This window comes from Blennius ocellaris (genome assembly GCF_963422515.1).
Source record: "Blennius ocellaris genome assembly, chromosome: 8".
In the NCBI taxonomy this organism is placed as follows: domain Eukaryota; kingdom Metazoa; phylum Chordata; class Actinopteri; order Blenniiformes; family Blenniidae; genus Blennius; species Blennius ocellaris.
Genome location: NC_137657.1, coordinates 26,714,429 through 26,737,106, shown reverse-complemented (window position 1 = coordinate 26,737,106; position 22,678 = coordinate 26,714,429). Strand labels below are relative to the sequence as shown.

The 22,678-nt window shown below is 45.0% G+C and overlaps 3 protein-coding genes across 3 annotated transcripts; 1 reads left to right on the top strand and 2 right to left on the bottom strand.

The window, feature by feature from the left end:
- Positions 1-402: 402 nt before the first annotated feature.
- LOC308133269 (B-cell receptor CD22) lies at positions 403-11,749 on the top strand (the record flags this gene model as incomplete). The annotated part of the gene is made up of 17 exons (XM_080500572.1): positions 403-451; positions 1,191-1,289; positions 2,361-2,472; positions 2,558-2,703; positions 2,790-2,910; positions 3,635-3,771; positions 5,024-5,146; positions 5,304-5,450; positions 6,279-6,384; positions 6,612-6,775; positions 7,870-8,019; positions 8,191-8,322; positions 9,671-9,752; positions 9,829-9,877; positions 9,957-10,049; positions 11,411-11,529; positions 11,647-11,749. 17 exons carry the CDS (start codon positions 403-405, stop codon positions 11,747-11,749), a joined length of 1,932 nt encoding a protein of 643 aa, XP_080356698.1.
- Positions 11,750-14,594: 2,845 nt separating this feature from the next.
- On the bottom strand, positions 14,595-18,098 carry LOC308133268 (putative RNA-binding protein 46; the record flags this gene model as incomplete). The annotated part of the gene is made up of 8 exons (XM_080500571.1): positions 14,595-14,626; positions 14,794-14,896; positions 15,153-15,349; positions 15,469-15,829; positions 15,931-16,275; positions 17,455-17,611; positions 17,741-17,921; positions 18,014-18,098. 8 exons carry the CDS (start codon positions 18,096-18,098, stop codon positions 14,595-14,597), a joined length of 1,461 nt encoding a protein of 486 aa, XP_080356697.1.
- Positions 18,099-18,155: 57 nt separating this feature from the next.
- Positions 18,156-22,642, bottom strand: LOC308133927 (lecithin retinol acyltransferase-like). Its single transcript, XM_080501485.1, has 5 exons — positions 22,528-22,642; positions 22,310-22,415; positions 22,000-22,074; positions 21,194-21,346; positions 18,156-18,190 (listed from the first exon to the last, which is right to left on the bottom strand). The coding sequence occupies exons 1-5, from the start codon at positions 22,638-22,640 to the stop codon at positions 18,179-18,181; spliced, it is 459 nt and encodes a 152-aa protein (XP_080357611.1). The 5' UTR covers positions 22,641-22,642; the 3' UTR covers positions 18,156-18,178.
- Between the last annotated feature and the right edge of the window lie 36 nt (positions 22,643-22,678).

Genomic DNA, 22,678 nt, shown 5'->3' with positions numbered 1-22,678 from the left:
TATTGCACAAAAAAGAAATTCTCGTCACAAGTGCAGTGACCTTAGGAATACTTTCGATGGGCAGAAAAGTTAAAATAGAAAGCGGTGGCTGAGCTTCCTTTAAAAATGAGCCCATGAACTTCCTCCTCATCATCCTCCTCCTCCTCCTCCTCCTCCTCCTCCTCCTCTTCCTCCCCCCATCAACACACATTGATCACGGTGCGTCCTCCGTTGTGTTAAAGCTCACAGCTGGAGGTGGAGGTGCCGCCACATGCCTGACTGTTTGAGGGTGAATACAGAGACTCCATACGGTGAGTAGTTTGTATTTAAGCGGCTGGATGGAGGCAAATGTGGACGAGGAGACGAGCTCTGAGTCTTTCTCCTTCTTGCCCGGGCGGCATTACAGAGCTGGCGTCAGCGGAGATGTTGGCAGGTGTGTTCATCCTGGGTATCATCCTCGCAGCTTTACCCGGTAAGAAAACACACTTCATAATTTTTGTACTCAACATATGAATTGAGCTCAATGGAAGGGCAGCCTTTGAATCCTTTAAGGCGGTTTTACATTTGACCGTTGTATTTTGCTCCTTATTTCAGTGCGATATCGTTCTGCAAATTCTTGTCAAAGTGAATAAAATAAAATAAACTGGTCGGAACACTTATAAAGAGGAATTTTCTGGGATCCTTCATGCACAGAAGGTCCTGCTGCCAGGTGCCCTTTACGCTCAGGTTTATTTATAAGTATTGATTGCCTTTTGTGCAAGGTAGTCAGCCAGGCAGGCAGTCAGCAGCGCAGGATGACACCCCGGGCTGCACATCGCGGCCCGTTAACGCCGCCTCGCTTCTCTGCGTCGCTGTCTGCAGCCAGCTCTGAGAACTGTGGTTTGACAAGTTCCCCTCCGAGGAGTCGAGGGAGAGGAAAACTTTCACTTGTGGCTTATTGAAATTTACACTTCCTGAAGTTTCCGAGCAGTTTTATGTGACACAGGCCGCGGAGGTGCTGATTCGTTTTTTGACTGGAAAGCAGAAATGATTTTACAAACTTGTGCATGTGATTTTAAATGATCATTCACGTGTGTGTGTGTGTGTGTGTGTGTGTGTGTGTGTGTGTGTGTGTGTGTGTGTGTGTGTGTGTGTGTGTGTGTGTGTGTGTGTGTGTGTGTGTGTGTGTGTGTGTGTGTGTGTGTGTGTGTGTGTGTGTGTGTGTCCTGCAGGTACTGAGAGCAGGTGGAGTGTGTCGTTCTCCAGGAGGGACATCTGTGTGTGGGCAGGGACCACGGTCACTCTGCCCTGCCGTTATGACTACCCATCAGGTATGACAGCGAATCAATTCAATTCAATTCAATTCAATTCAATTGAATTCAATTTTATTCAATGTTATTTATATAGAACCTCATTTCAAGGCACTTTTACAAAGAAAAACAACGATTTTGCGTGAGCAGACGAGACGGTGGCAAGAGAAACAAGAGGAACGAACCTGCAGAACCAGACTGAGAGACAAAGATTTCCTGCAGAACCAGACTGAGAGATAAAGACTTCCTGCAGAACCAGACTGAGAGATAAAGACTTCCTGCAGAACCAGACAGAGATAAAGACTTCCTGCAGAACCAGACAGAGATAAAGACTTCCTGCAGAACCAGACTGAGATAAAGACTTCCTGCAGAACCAGACAGAGATAAAGACTTCCTGCAGAACCTGCAGAACCAGACAGAGATAAAGACTTCCTGCAGAACCAGACAGAGATAAAGACTTCCTGCAGAACCTGCAGAACCAGACAGAGATAAAGACTTCCTGCAGAACCAGACAGAGATAAAGACTTCCTGCAGAACCAGACAGAGATAAAGACTTCCTGCAGAACCTGCAGAACCAGACAGAGATAAAGACTTCCTGCAGAACCAGACTGGGAGATAAAGACTTCCTGCAGAACCAGACAGAGATAAAGACTTCCTGCTCTTCGGCTTGTGGTCCCGAGAGAAAAGGATCGGCGGGGCAGACCCATTGTGAGGGGTTGGGATTCAAACCATCAACTAGTTGCATTCTTTTCTGGTTGGGCTTTGGTTTCAGTTTTTGCGAAGGCAAAGCTTCAGACTGAGTTTGTTTATTTGACACAGTATGAATGATCTGACAGGTCACCAGTCTAAACAAGGAGACAACCATCACACACGTAGAGTCACCAAGTAACTTATTTATTCTATTTCTCATCCACTTCTTAAAGGCTGACTATCGTCTATTTGTTCATCTCTCATGTGCTTTAAACTGCCCTTCATGGGACGGAGTTCGGACTCTTATGACTTTAATGTGATTTATTCTCGTGTTTACCGGACGTAAGATTTCACATGTTGACTGAATTTGAAGGCTGGTCTGTCTCCTCCCCGCCCCTCCAGGCCACACGGTGAAGAGAGTCATGTGGTTCCGAGTGTCTGCCGAGGGCCGCCGGGAGTTCACCCACCACACCGACCCCAGCCACGTCAGCCCGTCGTACCGCGGACGCACACGGTGGGGTGGGGGGGTGGGGGCAGACGCTAAGGGTAAAACATGGTGCCTCCTGAAGTCTGGTGAATTTACACGATGTGACTCGCAGGTACATCGGCGGCGGCTACTCCGGCTGCTCCGTCCAGATCCGGGGCGTGAAGCTGAGCGACGCCGGCCAGTACCACTTCAGGTTTGAGACGGACCAGCCGCTGGGGAGGTGGACTTCTCCCGACACCGTCACGCTGGCCGTCACAGGTCAGGGCAGCGCAAACTGAAGCGGCGGCAATAAGGAACCCTGCTGACTCAGTGTGTGTGTGGGTGTGTGTGGGTGTGTGATTCAGACCTGCAGGTGTACGTGCATCCAGCCAGGACCGCCAACATGTTTGGCCCCGGAGAGACGGTGTTCGTCGGCTGCCAGGCCAGAGGATGCGCCGCTCCGGGGAGGAGCCTCGCCCTCTACAGGTGTGTCGGCAGAACACGACGTATTCCAACCCTTTAAAGGCCTAGTGAAATGTAAAACACTACTTTGCAAAAAACGATAGTTGGGGTACTACTTATAAGGTTTCTCCGACTCTGCCCCACCACTGTTGTCGCATAACAAAGTTATTTGAATTTTGAATCTCCAGCCAACGAAATCGGGGGAATCCTTCTTCGTGGGCGTGACGTCAAGAGTTGTGCAGATCTCAATCTGTTGTGTTTATATCGGCTTGTTTCCCTCTTAAATATCAAAGTTTTAACAGTGTTTTGAAGTTATAGTCGGCATTTTATGAGCCTTGATGAAAGATTGAGCCTGGAAGATACCGAGAGATGAGAAAAGGAGCTTCTGTGTCTTCTTCATCAATCACTGGGTTTGAAATGATGATGATGATGAAATATCGTTAAATTCAGCCTCTTCGTCATCAAAACTCTGATCCTCCATAATGTAAACACAACTTGGGCGTGTGCACAACTCATGATGTCACTCTATTATTGTCAGAAGCTCCGCCCAGCAGTGAAAATACCGCTGTTTATCGGCTTTTTTCCCGCAGATTGCCGTGTTTTAACATTTTACCCTTGGGCCAGTTGGCATAAAAAATGTCCCTAGAAGCGACAGCCAGGGTGTTTTGGAGGTGGAATTTTTATTTCACTCGGACTTTAAAAACGGCCTTGTCGTCTTTTCGCTGTCCTTGTGGCGTCACACATCCAGAAATGGACTGAACCTCGGATCCTACGAAAAGTGGATGATTATCAATCGCTTCGATCGGCAACACATCGGAGGGTACGCCTGCCGGCCGATCCCGCCGCAGAACGTACAGTCGCCGTCGCTCTCGCTGGCGCTGGGACGTGAGTAGAACATCGGAACGTTTAAAATCTTAACAACTTTTCTTTGTTGTGGCACAAATGTGGCAAAATGTCTATATTTTCACAGAACTATTACTAAAAAAATCTCAACATAAAATCAATTTTAATGAAACCATCTGGTGCAAAAATGACGGAGCCCCCGAAGGGACATGGAGAAAAAAAAAAAAAAGAAGAGGGTGGGTGCCCTCCATTAGCTTTAGCTTCTCTCAACAACAGTGGGGGGTACGGTGTCTCTGAAAGGACAAACTTAGTCGATCACATACATGATGCGCATATATAACAATATAGTTTTGCGAGATAGTTGGAGAGTTGGTTTTTTTTTCTCTTTTTTTTTTTTCTCCATGTCCCTTCAGGGGCTCCGTACAAAATACAATGACGTGTCCAAAAAAAAAAAAAGTCTCCTCCAGCTGTTGCATTATGGGTATTTTAACAAACTCATTATTTAATGATGCTCAGAGAAGTTCAGTTTTGATGTTAAGCAATTAAGCATCTCAAAAGTTTAAAAACAAAAATGTATACAGCTTAAATTTTTGTTTTTTCTTCTTGTACATTAATGTGCGAACGCGGATTGCACTGACATGAAAAAATTAAAATGTACTATTTATTATATTATGAGATAATTATCTAAAAAAAAAATAGGCTGTCTTTCTGAATTTATGAGATAATGGTTTTCAGAAAAAAATAACACATCGGTTCTGTTTATCTGAATTCATGCTATAATTATTTCATAATTCAGAGGTAATTATCTCATAATAAAAAATTAATTATGAAAACAAATTGGCTGTCATTCTGCATTAATGGGACAGTGGTGTGTGTTATTCCAAGCAGAGTCTCTGCTGGACCGTTGTGGGAAACAGCTCTCAAGCTTAATCCAGTTTTATTTCATTTGGTTTTGAGACGTTTGGAGATTCACTCTTATGTTTCAGTATTGTTGGTGGTTTTGTTATTAGTTTGTCAACTTTGCACAGCCGGTTTTTAGCTCCAAACCGTAGTTGGGAGACACGGTTTTGTCATAGTTATGAGATAATTATATCATACATTCAGAAATTTGATTTTCTTCAGAAAACCAGTATCTCATAAATTCCTAAAATCAGCAGTACGTTTGGTGTGGGAGGATGTGAGCCTGTTATTCCTCTGACCTTGACACGCTGACCTGCTCACACATGACGGATGCCTCGTCAGCTCGTTTCTCTCCTCCTCCTCCTCTTCTTCTCCTCCTTCATTCCCCCCCCAGACGCTCCTCGCTCCACCGTGATCTCAGCCTTTCCCTCAGTGGCGGCGGCGGAGGGCGGCTCCGTCACCCTGACCTGCAGCAGCGACGCGGCTCCGCCCGTGGAGAGCTTCGCCTGGTTCAAAGGTGCAGGAGAAGAAGATCTGAGATTTCTAGTCTTTTTTTTTCTTTTTCTTTTTTTAAAAAGAATATCTAATAATTTCCCGCCATATTTTTTTGGTACGCCGTTGTCCCGGAGACGTCGTCGTGTGTGCGCCGGCCTTTAGCTCTGCGTGTTCCGCAGACATGGAGAGCGGCAGCATCCCGGACAGCTTCAGGCCTCAGCTCCACCTGCCTCACCTCCGCCACACCGACAGAGGGCAGTACTTCTGCGTGGCGCGGAACTCGCTGGGGACGGATCGCTCCACGCCGCTTCTCCTCAACGTCACATGTGAGTTCGTCTTTCACAAGTAGTAACAACAATAATAATAATAATAATAATAATAACAATAATTGATTGCAGGGATAAATAAATATTTAAACTAACTAATTGTTCACATTTACGCATATATTTCACTCACTCTCCTTAATACACAAAGCGCAGCATATTTAGTCTTTACAGACTTACATCTTTAAGTTACTGGCTCTTTTTAACTATTTTTTTAAGCTACTTTCTTTTAATATATTTTTTTTATCAAATTTTTATTTTGCACTGTGTGATTTTCTTCTACGATTCTGCTTTGCTGCTTTAACGCAAAATCTAATCTTATCTTGTCTTGTCTTGTCTTGTCTTGTTTATTTGTTTATTTACAATGTAGCATAAATATCACATAATAGATTGATTGTGTTTGTTCTTGCTACTTTTTCCCTCAAAGGTTTGATATTTCCTGGTTTCCTCCAAACACATAAATACATTAATATAAAGACAAATTAAACTTGATTGTTTTGAGTTGAATCCGTAAATCTACTGTGAGTTTATTCTTAACCTCAGATTAAACTGCTCGTATTCCAGACCGTTCTGGTTTTAACTAACTCCCTATTTTTTTATTAATTCCCTTGAGGAAGTTCAACCATATTTCTAGGATTTGATGGGAAACCAACTGGGGTCAAAGGTCATCCTCAGGGAACCACAGTGGTGACCTCTCTGCAGTGGGAATTGAACCCGTCCTCCTCCAGACCGCCACTGTACCAAACATTTAGTTCCAGTTTGTTTGTCAGTTGGACGAACTTGTATTATTAACGGCTGTCGCTCCTACCGTCTTTCTTTCCTTGTCATCAGACGCTCCAAAGGACACCCGGGTGCTGGTGCGTCCCCCCGGTGACATCAGAGAGGGCTCCTTCGTGAACCTGAGCTGCGTCAGCCATGCCCATCCTGCTCCCAGCAGGTAGGGAAGCTCAACAGGAACAAATGAAACCAAACGTGACGACGTCACTGAATGCCTGTTGTTGTTTTTTCTGGTTGTCATCAGTACACTCATACATACATCATCCATTATACCTCAGAGATAAAGACAGAGAGGAAACACCTACATGTCTTTCTTTTTTTTTTTTTTTTTTTTACACATTCTCATCAAAAACCATCGTCGTCGTCATCGTCAGCTGTCTCCCGCAGGTATGCTTGGTATCGTATCCTGGGTGACCAGGTGATTTCTAAAGGGGCCTTTCAGAGCCTGACCTTCCTGTCGGTGCGAGCTCACCATGCGGGGCAGTACTACTGCACCGTGTCCAACCCGCTGGGATACCAGAGCTCCCCCGTCGCTACGCTCAATGTGCTGTGTGAGTACTGTGTGTGTGTGTTTGTGTGTGTGTGTGTGTGTGTGTCTGTAGGTCACGGGTCTGCAACCTTCATGGACAAAAGAGCCCTGTTCAGGATTATCCCACAAATAAAATGTCTCTGGAGCCACAAAATATTCAAATTATCTGAAATTAAGAAGAAATTTTTTTTTAAAAACATTCATGACGTTTCCAATTGATATATACAGTATTGTGTTACATTTTTACATTTTGTGGGATTTCCTCTTCTTCTTTTTTTTTCATGGGATTTCTTACTTTAGCGATTTAACTGCTTTATAGCCTCTGTGCACTGAAAAAATATAATAGTTGGAAAAAGTTCGACCAACTTAATTGAACTGCTTCAGTTGGGAACATCCACATGATTGAAGTTCTACAAACTTCATCTAATTCATTAATTGAAGTTTGAAGATTAATTTTTTGATGTTTCAAATTAAAGCAATTCAATGAAGTTCGTCCAACTATTTAGAAATATTACAATTTTTCAGTGTGTGCTTCTAATTGAAAGAGCATAATAGCAATTTTTCTTAATTTCTTTCTTTTTTAAATATTTTTTTCAGTTTTTTTTATCATCCTTTTCCTTGTTTCCATTTTTGCTTAATTATTTTTACATTCTAATTTTCCCCATTTTATTTTATTTTTTTAATTTTTTTATATTTTTTCCGTTTTCTTTTTCTTCTTTTTTTTTCTTCATTTAAATTTTGCCATTTTAAAGCCTTTTTTATCCTTTGCCTTTCTTTCTTTTCCTTAAAAAAAACAACAACAATCCCAGCAATCATAATCATCTTAGTTTGATCTCAGTTTGTTTTGTGTCGTTTTACTTTTTATTTTTTTATTTTTTTCAATTTTAACAAATCTATCTATTGAGGCTGTTTTCGCTTGGAGATTCAGCTTTCTTTTGAAAATCAGTGTTGAATTCAAGTAAAACAAAATGTTTATTTCTTAAAAAAAAAACACCATGGAAGCTTGAGGGAGCCGCTGCAGAGGAGCTGGAGAGCCATGTGAGGTTGCAGCCGCCCCCCCGGTGTAGGAGCTTCTATTCAAAGTCAGTGAACGCCTCACTTCTTTCTTCTCTCCAGACCCTCCTAAGAACACGTCGGTCCTGGCGCGGCCCTCCAGCGTGGTGGAGGCCGGCCAGCCTCTCACCCTGACCTGCAGCAGTCAGGCCTACCCGGCCGTGGACAACTTCACGTGGCACCGCTTAGCTCTGGACGGAGGCTCTGTACAATGTTAGCATCCGCAAAAAAAAAAAAAAAATGTGTTTCCACTCAAGGCTACCAGTGCTTAACTGTCTCAGTGTGTAAATGTTCCCTGTCGGCGCGGCGCTCCACTTTGTGTAGCGGCCATTAGCAGTGATGGTGTCCTGTGCTCCGCCCCCCCCCCCCCCGCCCCCCCTGCAGCGTGGGGCTCCAAGTCGGGCCCGGTCTTCAGCTTCTCCGAGGTGGGGCCTGGTGAGAGCGGTCAGTACTACTGTGAAGCCAGGAACCGGATCGGCGCCCACAGCTCCCCGGTCCTCACCGTCAGGGTCCGAGGTACGAGCTCGTTGGCCCGCGGGACTTTCTGGTGGAACGTAATGAAACCTTCCGCCCCTGCGCGGGTTTCATTGTTGTTCGAGCCACGAGAGCTTCACACTCCTGCGCTTTTACCACGACATTGTTTCGGTTATTTTTTTTTCTGCTAATCTCGTGAAAATTTGAATTTCTACTGAATCTTTACAATTGAAAATAGTTTGGAATGTGGTTTCAAAGTGTAATTGCTCTTCTCGCAACCTATCAAACCAATTATGTGAAACGTCTTGTGGAAATTGTCTGCAAACAGTAGAATGAGAGTCCAGTGTGGCTGATGGGAGGTCTGGAGATGAAGCAAGAGGAGGGTTGAAGCAGGGAGGAACAACCGGGGAGACGTGAGGGTGTTGGACACATCGGGGAAGACATGAGGGTAATGGACACATCGGGGAAGACGTGGTGACCTCTTCACTGAAATTGGCTTCTGCCACATGATGTGGATAAATCCTGTACAGAAGAAGAACCGATGGAGTGATGGAGGGATGAGGGATGGAGGGATGGTTAATCTCCAAGGTGGACATCTGACAGTCCAAAGTATGTAACCCGCCACCAGACGGTGAAACTATAGCGTACATACAAGCATATCGTCCCCAATCGGGTCACCGTTAGATAATTACGTTGTCCGATCGACGCTGACGTCGAACATTTATTTCTCACGGATAGAACACGGGGAATGTGGTTTGTCTTTGTCGCCCTCATGTGACGCATCCAGTAGAGGGCGCTCCGACATGCCACGCCCCCCCAGTCCCCCCCCCCCCCACACACAGCAAAATGAAGAGTAAAACGTCAACAGTCCAAAACAGGATCTACCGGTTCCATTATTTTTTTCCCCCCAATACGACTGTCCTGAAGCCACTCGGGTCTTCTGAGCGACATCAGTGTGTGGCGAGAGCGCCGGCGGCAAGGCCGTCGTGTGGTTTCTTCTCCAACCGGCGATGAAGCAGCGCCGTCACTATCGCGGCGCTCCGGGCCTCCTGGCTCTCGTTTGTGTACGGCCTCATGATTTGCGACTGTTTTTCTATGAGTCACTTGTGAGTCATGTGAGGCGGGAGGTGACGAGGCGCCGTGGAAAACTACTATTTGAGTCTAGACAGCTGAAGAAGTGAGGAGTTGGGTTTGGAAACGGCCACTGGAAACACAAGACTCGGAGGGCCAGACGGGCCGCCGCTTGATGCGCCGGTCTTTTCCTCCCGGATCACTTTCTGCTTCTATTTTAAAATGCGCGGTGATCTATTTTAGCTCCGACACTTCTGGCTTTTCCCTCCGTCTGATGTGTTCTCACGTCCACCGCTTTGGTCTCGCCTCCACTGTACAGGTCGTCTGAAGGTCATCGCCTTGGCCTCGGCCGTGGGCGTGTCCGCTGCCCTCATCACCCTGACGGTGGCCGTCATGATCAGGTGCCTCATCTTACCCTGGCTCACCGTCACGGTCCAGCCTCGGTTTGCCTGCTGACGCCTGTGTTTGATCCCACAGTAAAAACATGCACAGGGTGGACATGGAGTCAGTGGAAGCATCAACCAAGGTACCGCGGTCCGTCTGTGCTTCGTGTTTGATCTGCGATCCCGACCGGACGGTTTACGGTTTGCGTGTGACTCCCGCAGCGTCCGTCGGTGACGGCCGACACCCTCTTCTACGAGTCGGCGCCGCAGCCGCAGACCTTCCCAGTGAGACAGAGCAAGATGGCCGACATCCCGGTGAGCGACTCGTTAAGGTCTGTTGTCTCTCAGCCTACCTGCACGGTTGGGATCCGTCGTTCCAAAGGACATGAACAAGCCTCGAGGCTCTATTGCAGGGGTGTCAAACATGCGGCCCGGGGGCCAGAACCGGCCCGCCAGACGATCTAATCCGGCCCACCGTGTGATTTTTGAAGTGTGAAGTATAAAAATGAAAACTGACAGAGGCTGATCTTAAAACATTGGCAAAAATGACATTCAAAACCACCGTTGGTCAGAATTTGACCCCCGACATTAATGTGGAGGTCGCATAACACAACACCTTTCACAATAAAGGTGTCCAATTTATGTGAAGTGACACTTTAGACACGTAAACTCAAAACTATTTCCAGATGATGACAAATTGTTTTAATCCTGAATAAAAAATATGATATCCAGATACAGGTGACAGAGGGTTTTTTTTTGCAAATATAATAATATCTCATTTCCTTTAATATGTATATTTCAGAATAGACTGGCAAATTCTTGCGGTTACAAAAGAATCAAAAGATGGAAAGACTTTGCATTTGTCCATATCTGCAGTTTAATATGTTACGTTTGACTTGTTCGGCCCTCCAGAGGTCACATTAGGTTGATGTGGCCCCTCAACTGAAATGAGTTTGACACCCCTGATCTATTGATTGACCCCAGTTGTGATTGGTGGGTTCACCATGTCCAGTGTTTTCACCTGGAGAAGGTGTGATACCTGAGCTTAGCTTATAATAATAACTTCCCTTCATCATATTGAGATCATATTGCAGGAATGAACACATTGAATGTTTCATTTGGCCACTTTTGTGTAAAGTTTTGCAGAAAGAGTTTGGAATATTCAGACGTGTGGAAACAGGTGAATTCAGTTTTTGGTTACGGGTACATGTGTGTGAGCTTTTGGGAATGATGAAAAGGTTTTGGGTTTTTGTGCTACAGGAACGAGGTTTTGTGTTTTAGCAATCGGGGGGGAAAAGTTTAATCACAATCATCACGCGTCCGTCATCAAAATAGTCCGTCTGCTGCGCACTTCCATTGTGGAATTCTGTTCTTGGGGCTTTTAGCTGTAGTGTTGTGGCTTCATGGGTTAGATGTAGAAATTGTAGAGACATTTTTGGAATCTGACAAGTCATGCTGATCATAACATGACCTTTTTAAGTTCCAGCTTCACGTGACCAAATGTTTAAATGTTATTATAATATAAAAAAAAAAAAGAAATCCACTGTGATCTGAGTTCTAGTTCCGAGTTGTAGTTATTTATAGATTATAATGTTGTTATTCCCTGGCCCAGTCCACTTGTACTGTATGTGAACTCCCTGGTGGTCAGCGATGTGATGTTTGGATTGTTTGTCCAGGAGGAGCTGGAGGATTTGAGCGAGCGCTCCCATCCCGCCATCGTCCCTCTGAACGACGCTCCTCCTGTCGAGAGTCGCAGCTCTAAATACCTCACCGTCCACTACTCCAAGTTGTCCAGGTACCTTCAGTTTACTTTCTAATCCACTGACTCGCCGTCAAGAGGAATTCACACATATTTGATTTGCTTTTGATCTAAAACGAAGACAAGATGCTCTTCTGTGGCTTTACCTTCCAGCACGGATCAGGTGCAGATACACCACCTGCCACCAGGGGGCGATAGGAAACCCAAGGACTCGTCCAGAGTTGTTTACACTTTACTGCCCCAGCATCAAAACTGACTGAAGGTGCTTCAGGTAAAACACATTGAAACACTCTGCTCTGTGATTAAAGAACAATCATGTTCATATAATAATAATAAGAAGAAGAAGAAGAAGAAGAAGAAGAAGAAGAAGAAGAAGAAGAAGAAAAAGAAGAAGACAAAGAAGAAGAAGACCAAGAATAATAATAAGAAGAAGAAGAAGAAGAAGAAGACCAAGAATAATAATAATAATAATAATAATAATAATAATAATAAGAAGAAGAAGAAGAAGAAGAAGAAGAAGAAGAAGAAGAAGAAGAAGAAGAAGAAGAAGAAGAAGAAGAAGAAGAAAAATTACATAGACGACTTGTTCTATTTTAAAGTTATTTGCCGAGGTTTTGCGTTTAGATCTCAAAGTTGCCCGACCTCAAATCTTCATGTTTCATTTTTTTGCTTTCCCAGTTTGTTCCTGAAGGAGACGTCGGCCATCCCCTGTGTGATCCAGGTCACTTTTGCTTCCCGGCGGACAGGAAGTGGATCCAGTGGGGGGGGTTGGTTCCTGGAGTCCCCTGATGACGCTCCAGCTGACGAGCTGTGCTGCATGACCTTCTCTTTTCTTTCTCTGCATCAAAAAAAAACACTTCATGGTGTCTTCAAGTCAAGGAGAGGAAAAACATCCACACTGCATCCACGGCGCAGGTCATATATTACATATACGCGTTATCCTGGATAATTCCCAATCCGCCGGCTCATCCAGACTGTTGCTGTAACATTTATTCAGGTGACAGCCAGCCTGCTTTTAAACAAATAGAGCCGTCCACTTTTATGAAGAGTAAATTATCTGACTGCTGTTGTTAAATAAACCAAACCACTGTCACTGTGTGTGAAACTGCATCCGGCCTCCGTGTGGGCAGAGAGAAAAAAAGTCACTCTTCTGATAATCTACTCTATTTATTCATAAACGGACTGAATGTTGATAACTGTGGGCTGCACCTTTTGATGGTTGTTGATGTGACAACAAGACAACAACCTCGCTGGATTTTTAAAAAATCACTTTCTGCTCCATTACTAACATGCTCTCTTTGCCCTGCTTCCTTTCCTTAATTAAAAAAAAAAAAAAAAGCTGCACGAGAAGAAGGGAAGTGTTTAACTTTTCAGTGCAACAATCTGCTTTAATACACAGTAAAAATGCACGCGTGGACCGAAATACAACTTATGCTATTAAGTACAATGGGAGCACATGTAGCAACACTTCCACCGTTTTGACACGTGAAGTTTGATCCAGACGTCAGCGCGCGGGGGTAAAAATAGTCCGTTTAAAGACAACAAATAAAAGCCATCTGTTTAAGGGTGGAGTTTGGAGAGTCAGACGTTGGTCTCCGGCCTGGCGCAGCTCGGTCCAGTGGCGCCACCCAGTGGACGGAGGAGGCGAGGGACGCTTTCCTCAACAACACAGCCACGAGAGGAAAGCGTCTCTTTCGCAAATATGAAGCGTTTTGACATGTTTACGGTCATTTTGGATCACTTTGTCTCTGTTCACACGACTTTTGTTGACCCTGTCCTCTTGTGACTCTCAGGATGGAGTTGTTTTTGTTTTTTTGAGTTATTTAATATCCCCTTCACGTTATTTGATGCGTTTTTGTTGTGTGTTATTTGCTGGTATTGTTGTTTTTTTTGCGTGTAATGGCAATATTTTAATGTCTCAATGTGATGCAAGTACAGTACATAACACAAATCGCATTATTGTCATTCAAAGCGAATTATTCTGTTCTTGACGAACAGATATTGAACCGTTCCTTTTAATTTTAATTAAATTATTCTGATATTAATGTCACCTTGAAATGTGAGCTGAGAACATTTGGAAGATTGTATGAAAATCAGAATTATGTGAAACTTTTCCACAGCCGTTGGAAACCTTTGACCACAACAATCCCCCCCCCCTGAAAAGTTTTTTCAGTTAATTAATTTGCAGTTTTGGATGATCAGTTTCATTTCCATCTTTTTCTTGGTTCTTCAGCTTGACGCTTCAAGACGTAACTCGTCATTTGTGAAGTTGCCACAGGAGGGCGCTGTCGCACTGCTTCAATCATGTGTCACGTGAAAAGGAGCGCCGGTGCCAGAGAAGTAAATATTTAAATGTTTAAATCTCCAGTAATCACATCATGTGTCAGATGAATATTCAGATAGGAACTTGTTTCATTAAACACAACAGCAACCATGTCTACTGTAAGAACTTCCAGCCAAGGCGTAAACTAAATTCTTTTTTTTTTTTAATGAAATTTACAATAGGAAAATGTTTGCATGATTAAAAAAAGAAAAGCATTTTCAGCCAGTTTCATTCAGTTTGTTTATTTTTCAATCCTGCAGTGAAGCACTTCACAAAAAATGAGAAAGGAGCTTATTAATTTAAGTTAATAGACGTTTTCCTGGAGCACATTTTTATGTTCACTGGAAACACAAACTGTCACAAAGAAACCAACAAACAAACAAACAAACCAACAAACAAACCAGGGCTCCGTCTTCAACAGGAAGTAATGAAGTCATGAAGTCGATCCACTGGTGAACAACGAGTCCTTGAAACTGCTCAAAGAACCAAAATACATTTTACTGCATTTACTACGACTGATGGAGCAACTGGAACAGGTGGTGCAGGTGATGAAGAGGACGTGAAAATGATGTGAGGGGATGAAGAGGATGTGAGGTGATGAAGAGGAGGATGAAAAGGATGTGAGGTGATGAAGAGAAGGGTGTAGAGGTGATGTAGAGGTCATGGAGCTGATGAAGAGGAGGGTGTAGAGGTGGTGTAGAGGTGATGAAGAGGAGGATGTAGAGGTGATGAAGAGGAGGGTGTAGAGGTGGTGTCTTGCCAGGTGGAGGACCAGGGCTCAGATCATGCACAGGAGGCCTCCTGTACGTCCTGTGGACAAAGAGGTGGAAACAATGAAAACGACATTTGTGAGGCGGAAGGTGACCTGCTGCTCTCAGTCCTGATCCACTGACTTCCACACACACACCACCACTGGTATCATGGAGGCACCGCTTACACCAGTGTGTGTGTGTGTGTGTGTGTGTGTGTGTGTGTACCCAGGCTCCACAGGGTGGTCTTTGCAGCCAACTCTTTGGCGTCGTCCAGCAGGTGGCACAGTGCGTTGGGCATGAAGGTCCTCCGAGTGGACGATATCACCACCTGCACACACACACACACACACACACACACACACACACACACACACACACACACACACACACACACACACACACACACACACACACACAATATTTTTTTACAAAGAGAAAACTGTCCTGCGCATTATGAAATGGCTCTGTTTGGAGAAAACACCAATTTTGCTTCAGCGAACCGTACTCTGCGTGTGTGAGTGTGTGTGTGTGTGTGTGTGTGTTTGTGTGTGTGTGTGTGTGCGTGTGTGTATGCGTGTGTGTACCTTGTATATGAGCAGCAGACGCCCGTTGGGCTCCAGTGTGGAGAACAGGTAGTACTCTGGCGGAGTCCAGAACTTCTTGGCGCAGTAGTACTCCAGCAGGGAGACGGCGGAGGAGACCTGGCTGGGGCTGAGGGACCCGGGGCTGGAGGGGGACAGCGGGATGTCGGGCAGCAGGGGGACCAGGCTCTGGTCTGGGTCTATGGGGGGGTCAGAGGGGTCAGAGGGAGGGTCAGCTGGTTCCACAGATGATTCTAGAGTCGGTCTGATTAATCAGTTCTCAGTGTGAGAACCTCCATCAGCTGCTCCTGCTCCTCACCTCCTCCTCCTCCATTGTAGATGGGGCTTCCCTGGCCAGTTGGCAGGGGTGTGGATCTCCTGGAGGAGCCATGACCTCCTCCTCCTCCTCCTCCTCCTCCTCCTTCTTCTCCTGGGTGGCCCCGCCCATCGGACCCCTTCCTGGTGGCGCTCCTGTCCCTGGCCAGCCGCACCTCCACGGCGGCGCCGTCGACGTGGACGCCGTTCATGAGGCTGAGCGCCATCACGGCGTCGCTGCGGCGGCGGTAGTGGATGAAGGCGTAGCTGCCGATCTTCTTGACGCGCTCCACGCAGCCCGGACTGGAGCGGGAGAACTCCTGGTGGAGGGTCTCCTCCGTCGTGTGAGGCTGCAGGTTGCACACCTGCGGGAGGCGCCGGGGGGGGGGGAAATCGGTCATCGTGAGGTCAGACGATCTGCACCGAGAGGGACTGGCTTCGGAAGCGGTCTGGGACCGGTTCGGACCAGTTTACATCTGGGCTTAAAGACCTGCTTCTGGGGGACCAGGAGCTGGACTGACTCACATAGAGGACCTGGGCAGGCTGTGGACACTCCCGGTCCTTTAACATCTCTGACTCCGCCCACTTGACCCGGATGGACTGACCCCAGGGCTGCACTGAGGAGTAATGAGGAGTAGTGAGGAGTAATGAGGAGTAGTGAGGAGTAGTGAGGAGTACCTGTGATGAGCTTCCTCCTGGCCAGGGCTGCAGCTTTGTGGGATTCAAATTCGACGAAGGCAAATCCTCGATTTTTGCCTTCTGCATCTGAACTGCTCAGAGGTACAGCCACATCCATTACACCCTCTGTGACCTGGAACAATATAACAACAACAACACAATCACATCCACTACACCCTCTGTGACCTGGAACAATATAACAACAACAACACAATCACATCCACTACACCCTCTGTGACCTGGAACAATATAACAACAACACAATCCCATCCACTACACCCTCTGTGACCTTGAACATAACAACAACACAATCACATCCACTACACCCTCTGTGACCTGGAACAACATAGCAACAACACAATTACATCCATTACACCCTCTGGGGCCAGTGGCCTGTACTATGAAGCTGGATTTCCCCTTATTGCTCACTTCTCTCCAGGATAAATCACCATGGTAACTGACACTGAACGTCTAACCTGCTCTGGACCAGGTTATGTTCTTGATAAGCGGTCAGAGCTCCGCCTCCTGGCCAATCAGATCTCTTAGAAAATGACCAGCCCATTCTTAAGTGATGGTGAGTGGAGATGAGAAAGTAATTGAGAGCGATCTTTTGACATGATAAAATAAATCCTCGCCACTCAGGCTTTGAAGGAGGTTTTATTTACTTGTTCCAAGTCTGTTTATCTCCACGAGGGTTGATCTGTAATAATGAGATTAATGATAAACACCTGACAGAACTGCAGAAACATGAATTTATGTAACCAGAACTACTCTTGTTGTCGCGGTGATGAATTAATATTCCAACACAAAAAACCTCACACAAGAGAAACTCAGGCTCAAAACGACTGGATTGTGTTCACAAATCCAGAAAGTTCATCTTGGACACGTTTCTGCAGTAATAAAAAAGTGAAAGTGAGTGATCACAGTGCCGTCCGTTTATATCGCCGATGAATGAATATCATATAATCCCACAAACTCGCGCATTAACAAGTCAGGGGTGTTCTGGCTTCGGCTGCAGCAGCAGTGTTGCTTTTAGCCTGGTGGATGTTTTGATTCTTCACTTTATCGGAGAATAATCACTACTTCAATAATCTGTAGACTGCACTGCAGAGTGTCTCAGTGTATGTGATTGGTCAGAGCCCACAAACTCCGCCCCTTCCATATGAACACACACGTGAGTCTGGCTTGAAATTGAGAGTTGATAACCTGCTATCCTGTCTGGATAAATTAACCCAGGAAACAGAGAGCGATCCTGGATTATGTTCATACACATAATCCAGGTTGGTAGTTCAGGCCTCTGGCGTGTGTTTACCATATTCATCTCCTGCAGGATGTTGTCCCTCGTCTCGTCTCGGGGGATGGGGCTGATGAAAAGACGGCAGTTGTCCACACTCGGACACACGCCGATAAACTTCCCCGGACGAATCTCGAAGTTATCCAACATCTGGATCGCTCTGTGAGCCTCGTCTCTGACACACACACACACGCACACAAACTTCGAGATGTGATCAGAGAGAGAGAGAGAGAGAGAGAGAGAGAGAGAGAGAGAGAGAGAGAGAGAGAGAGAGAGAGAGAGAGAGAGAGAGAGAGACAATCACCTGCTGCTGAACTTGACAAAGCCATAGCCTCGGTTCTCTCCACTGAACTCCAGCATCAGTCTGAACTCGTAGACTCGTCCAGCACGCTCGAACACAGGGATCAGCTTGTCTTCGAATATGTCTCGGGGAATCTTCCCAACAAACACCTCACAGCCATGAGGGGGCGGCGGGCCGTTCCACCCTGACACACACACACACACTGGTTTGTTTTTTGGGGTTTTTTTTGCTCCTACTTTTCTGCTCTGTCTTCCCGAGGTGTCCAGTGTGTCTCACCTGGCGGCGGTCCGCCGTACGTCCTCTGTCCATTCACCTGCGTCATGCTGTAGCCCGTCCTCTCCATCAGAGCCAGCAGCGCCATGTTGGCCGTACAGGACTCCAGGATGGAGGGGTTTCTGTACGCCAGCCAGTCCACGTCCTCACCGGGGTCTGCCTTCGCCGTCATGTTGCCATCTGTCAGGAAGTTAGGGTTATTATATTTTTATACAAACCCAGCGGTTTCCTGTCCGGTCAGGTGACTCAGGAGGAGCATAAATATAAGAAACCTGCTATAAATCCTATATAACGCTTAACGGGCCGGATTGGAGCCGTTAAGCGGCCAGTTTTGGGGCGCGGGTCTTATGTTGGACTGAGTGAAACTTCCCAGCAGGTGCTGGCTGTCTGCCCATTAGTGTGTGAACACTTACAACCGCTGCGATTTCGCAAGTCCAAGGTTCGACTTTGCACATATTTTAGAGGATTTGAGCAAACCTTCCACTTTTTCGAAGATTGAAACTGGGCACTGAAATGGGTCTGCCTCTATTTAAACTGGCTTTAGCAGTCAAAATACAAGCTGTGTTCAGTCATCTATTAATTTTTTTTTCTATTTTGTGTTTAAATGTTTTATTGTTAAAAGAAGCTAACTTGCTAACCTCCTGCTAACAAACACTGTGACACTCCCAAGGACTCATTTAACAGCAGTGAGATTTTCTGAACACTAATGTGAAGCTTTCTAACGGTTTTATTCCCGTTTTTCACTTTTAATTAAAGTTTAAGGTAGAAAAAAAAATGAGCAGCTGAAGCTAATAGTTAAAGCTCTTGGAGCTAAATTACCAGAAGTCACTTCTGTGTCCCCACATGTCCGTGTATCTGCACAGATAACCAGTTAAACTCCTACCTTCTTCGTCCAGAGACATTTCTTCGGTACTGCGAAAACGATGTTTTCCAAAATTAAAACTTAAGGCCGTTGAATCACGAACTTTATTTCAATTCAATTTAATGTAAAAAAAAAAAATTAGAAAGAAACGAGCGCGGTTTTCCACAACCGACAACTCGTCCAATCACAGTGAGCCGATTCTGAGTGACGTGTGTGTCAGCCAATCAAAACGCTCAATCTTTGGTGTCACGTGATAGTCATAGTAAGGAGTTTTATTTTTTTAATCTGTAATAATCACAGCAGGATTTAAACAAAATACAAAAGACGGAAATAGATTAAATGTTAATAAGAGTTTAGAGCAGGTGCAAAAAGTTTATGGAAAATACAAAAATGAAAAAAAAACCAAGCAAAAGTTTCAGCTTGGATAAATCTATTTAAAAAAAAGACAAATGAAAGAATAAATATTTGATACATATTTATAAGAACATAATTTACAATAGCGTGACAATTTAATATGTATATATTACTATTACTCACAAGAATTTTAATTAAATCAAACAATATAAATATAAAGTAAGTTCTAAATATATGCAAAAAAAAAAGTAAGGAATAGAATTATATAGTTCATATGTGAATAAAATAAATGAGATAAAAATGATTATGAGGCCTTAAAAGCAGTTGAACAAAGCAATACAGTGGTGGAATAAAAAAAAATTTCTGGGGTGACATGAGGAGCGCACACGACATTTCATCATTCATGGTGATGGAAGAATGTCACGGAGTAATCCAGATTACAGTTACTCCTCACTCTCATCACGCCGCCATCCAGATGAGGAAAGGCAGCAGGGCGGCCAGCAGCACCGAGGACCAACTCACTGTTCCAATGGACAACAGCATGCAGGGAGACAACACCGCCATCACCTTGGCAACGCCTCTACTCAGAAGCCGCTTCCTCACTGTCTTACAGAACTGAGGAGGAGGTGGAGGAGAAGAGGAGGTGATGGAGAGGCGGACGTGATGGGGGGTTCAAGGTGGAGGTTTTTTTATTTGTCTTTTTAATCTTTCATATTGTTTTTTGGCAATTTCAATACTTTTAAACGAGTTTCTGACACTTTTAGAGTTGTATCAAGTCTTCATGTGTACATTAAAGGGTTAAAGGGAGAACACTAGACTGGATTCAATCATATTTATCACACAGCTCCTCAGCTCAGACTAAATTAATAAAATATGGAGTTCCACAGGGTTCTCTTTGAGAGCCGATGCTTTGCACATGATTAAACATGTTTCCTGTATAGAGAATATTATTAGGAAACACTCCATTAATATCAATTTTAATGCAGATTACACACTATTTAGCTATAAAACCAAATGACACTGCTCAACTGGTCAAACAAGAAGTTTGTCTTTAAGACATTAAAGAAATCAGACGAGTGGTATATTTCTACTTTATCTGGTCAGATAAAACAAGTTAATATTTTTGGCCCAAAACATCTGAAAGACAAATCATCTAATCCATAGACTTTCAGCTGCAAGACTATTGTAATTGTCTTCTTCATCGTGATTTCTGACTTCTCTGAGAGACATTTATGTTGGCTTGTGTTAATTTTGCAACCGTCTGTCGTCCCCTTGTGTCTTTTCAGAGTAAATTTGCATCCGATCATCTGGAGCATTGTTTTACACAACTGTACCATTGTCTTTGTCCTCATTTTGACTTGTTTTGCATCCCTTTCATACCCTGTATTACTCTTGTGAAAACATTATTGGAATATTATTGCAATTCTTTGTGGTCATTTGACATCTTCGTGATGTGAGTTCATGTTGATGCTTTTTCAGAGATATTTCTATACACTTTCATTAACTAGCATCCTTCACTGGTCACTTTATCTCTGTTGCCATGATTTTTGTTAAACCTGCCATTATATCGCATGTTGTCCGTCTTGATTGTAATTCTCTCCAGAATCCAATTGTTTTTGTGTGACTTTGTGGTTATTTATTTTTTTATCCTGTTGTGGTTATTTAACATGTTTTTGTATTATTGCTTGTATTGGTTGTCTTAATCTGCAATCTTTATGCAATAGTAATACTTTGATGTCTCAATGATTGTTATGTAAGAGTTTCATGAATCAGAGGGAACAACAGAGCTCTGCGCGTGCGTGCGTGTGTGTGTGTGTGTGTGTGTGTGTGTGTGTGTGTGTGTGTGTGTGTGTGTGTGTGTGTGTGTGTGTGTGTGTGTGTGTGTGTGTGTGTGTGTGTGTGTGTGTGTGTGTGTGTGTGTGTGTGTGTGTGTGTGTGTGTGTGTGTGTGTGTGTGTGTGTTGTCACCTGGAAGGATTGGAAGCTGACTGCCGTCCCGTAGCGACAGAACATAACAAAGTGCTCACAGTTCCACCACAGCAGGCTGTAAGCGACGTCGCCCTGCAGACGCTCCGCGCGCCGCGCCACCGCGTCGCCCTCCAGCGCCGCGCAGCTGCACACCTGCACGACAGCACGCTCCGTTACCACGGCCACACGAAGCTCCTCCTCCAGTGAACAGGAGTTTAGTCCAACAGCAACCGTTTAGCGTTAGCCCATCGCTGGACTAATGCTAAATGTTTGGGGTGAGTCTCCAAGTGGAGAGTTACTCACTCCTTTAAAGTAATTGTCTACTTCTATCAAAAGGAAAGAAGTTACGATATCAGAAGTTGCCAGAAGCACCGGGTCGGGGAAAGGATGGAAACACGCTAATGCTGCTAATGCTGACGCAGGTTCACAGAAGATTCAGTGGAGATGAATTCAGACCAAAACCTCCCAACTGGGCTCTTGAGGCCAGAACATGGACTTTAACACGGGTGGAACAAGTTCACAACGCCTGCAAATGCGACTGCTGCGTTACCTCATCAATAATCCAGATTAACATTTACTGAGAGAGGAAAGTATTTTATTACACCCTGATTGCAAAACCACCCACATTTTTAACCCTGGAGACTTTTATTATTTTCTTTCCAGGTTTCCTCCTTTTGCTTTTTCATTCTTAACATCTCTTCTCTTCCCCCCGTTCTCTCCTGCTTCAACGACTTTAATGTGATTCCAGTGGATTCTGTTCAGGGAGGACACAGTGTCCAGGCTCTCGTGGCACTCAATGGACTCACCCCGTCTGTGGCATTCACCAAGATCTCAGCTCCGAAGGCAAAGTCGTCCACGTGGTCCACCCTCACACTGCCACGCTGAGGACAAGACAGACAAAATGGAAAAACAATAAGAACAATATATAAACAAAAAAAACACGACGCAAACAAAAAGACATGAACAAAAACAACACAGAAAAAGAGAACAGAACGAGATCAGGATGCTGAGCTGCACTGTTCAGGATAGTAATAGACCCGTTAAACTACCAGAAGGATAAAGCAAACAAACAAATAAAAACAACTGTAGGTCAGGTCAGACAGAACTACAACACACCTTCATCAAGACGCCCAGCACGAGCCTGAAGTTCGTCACCATCTGTTTGATTCTGCAGCGATCAGACGACACCAGAGGGAGGATGTCCGGGATGAAGTGAGCCACTCTGACGGAGGAGGGACGGAGGACGGGAAACCAGAGGAAGAGGAGGATGGAAGACAAGAAAAGGTGAGAAAGGGCAAGGAAGCAATGGGATGGGAATAAAGAATAGAACTCACCTGCCTCCTCCCAGGTAGATGCCAAAATGTGTGAAAAGAGTCCGAGGGACCTCCAGAAGGTCTCCTCTCCTGAAGGTCAGGTCGTACCCACTCTCTGTCACCTCCTCCTTCATCACCTCCTCCTTCACCTCCTCCTCCTCCTCCTCCTCCT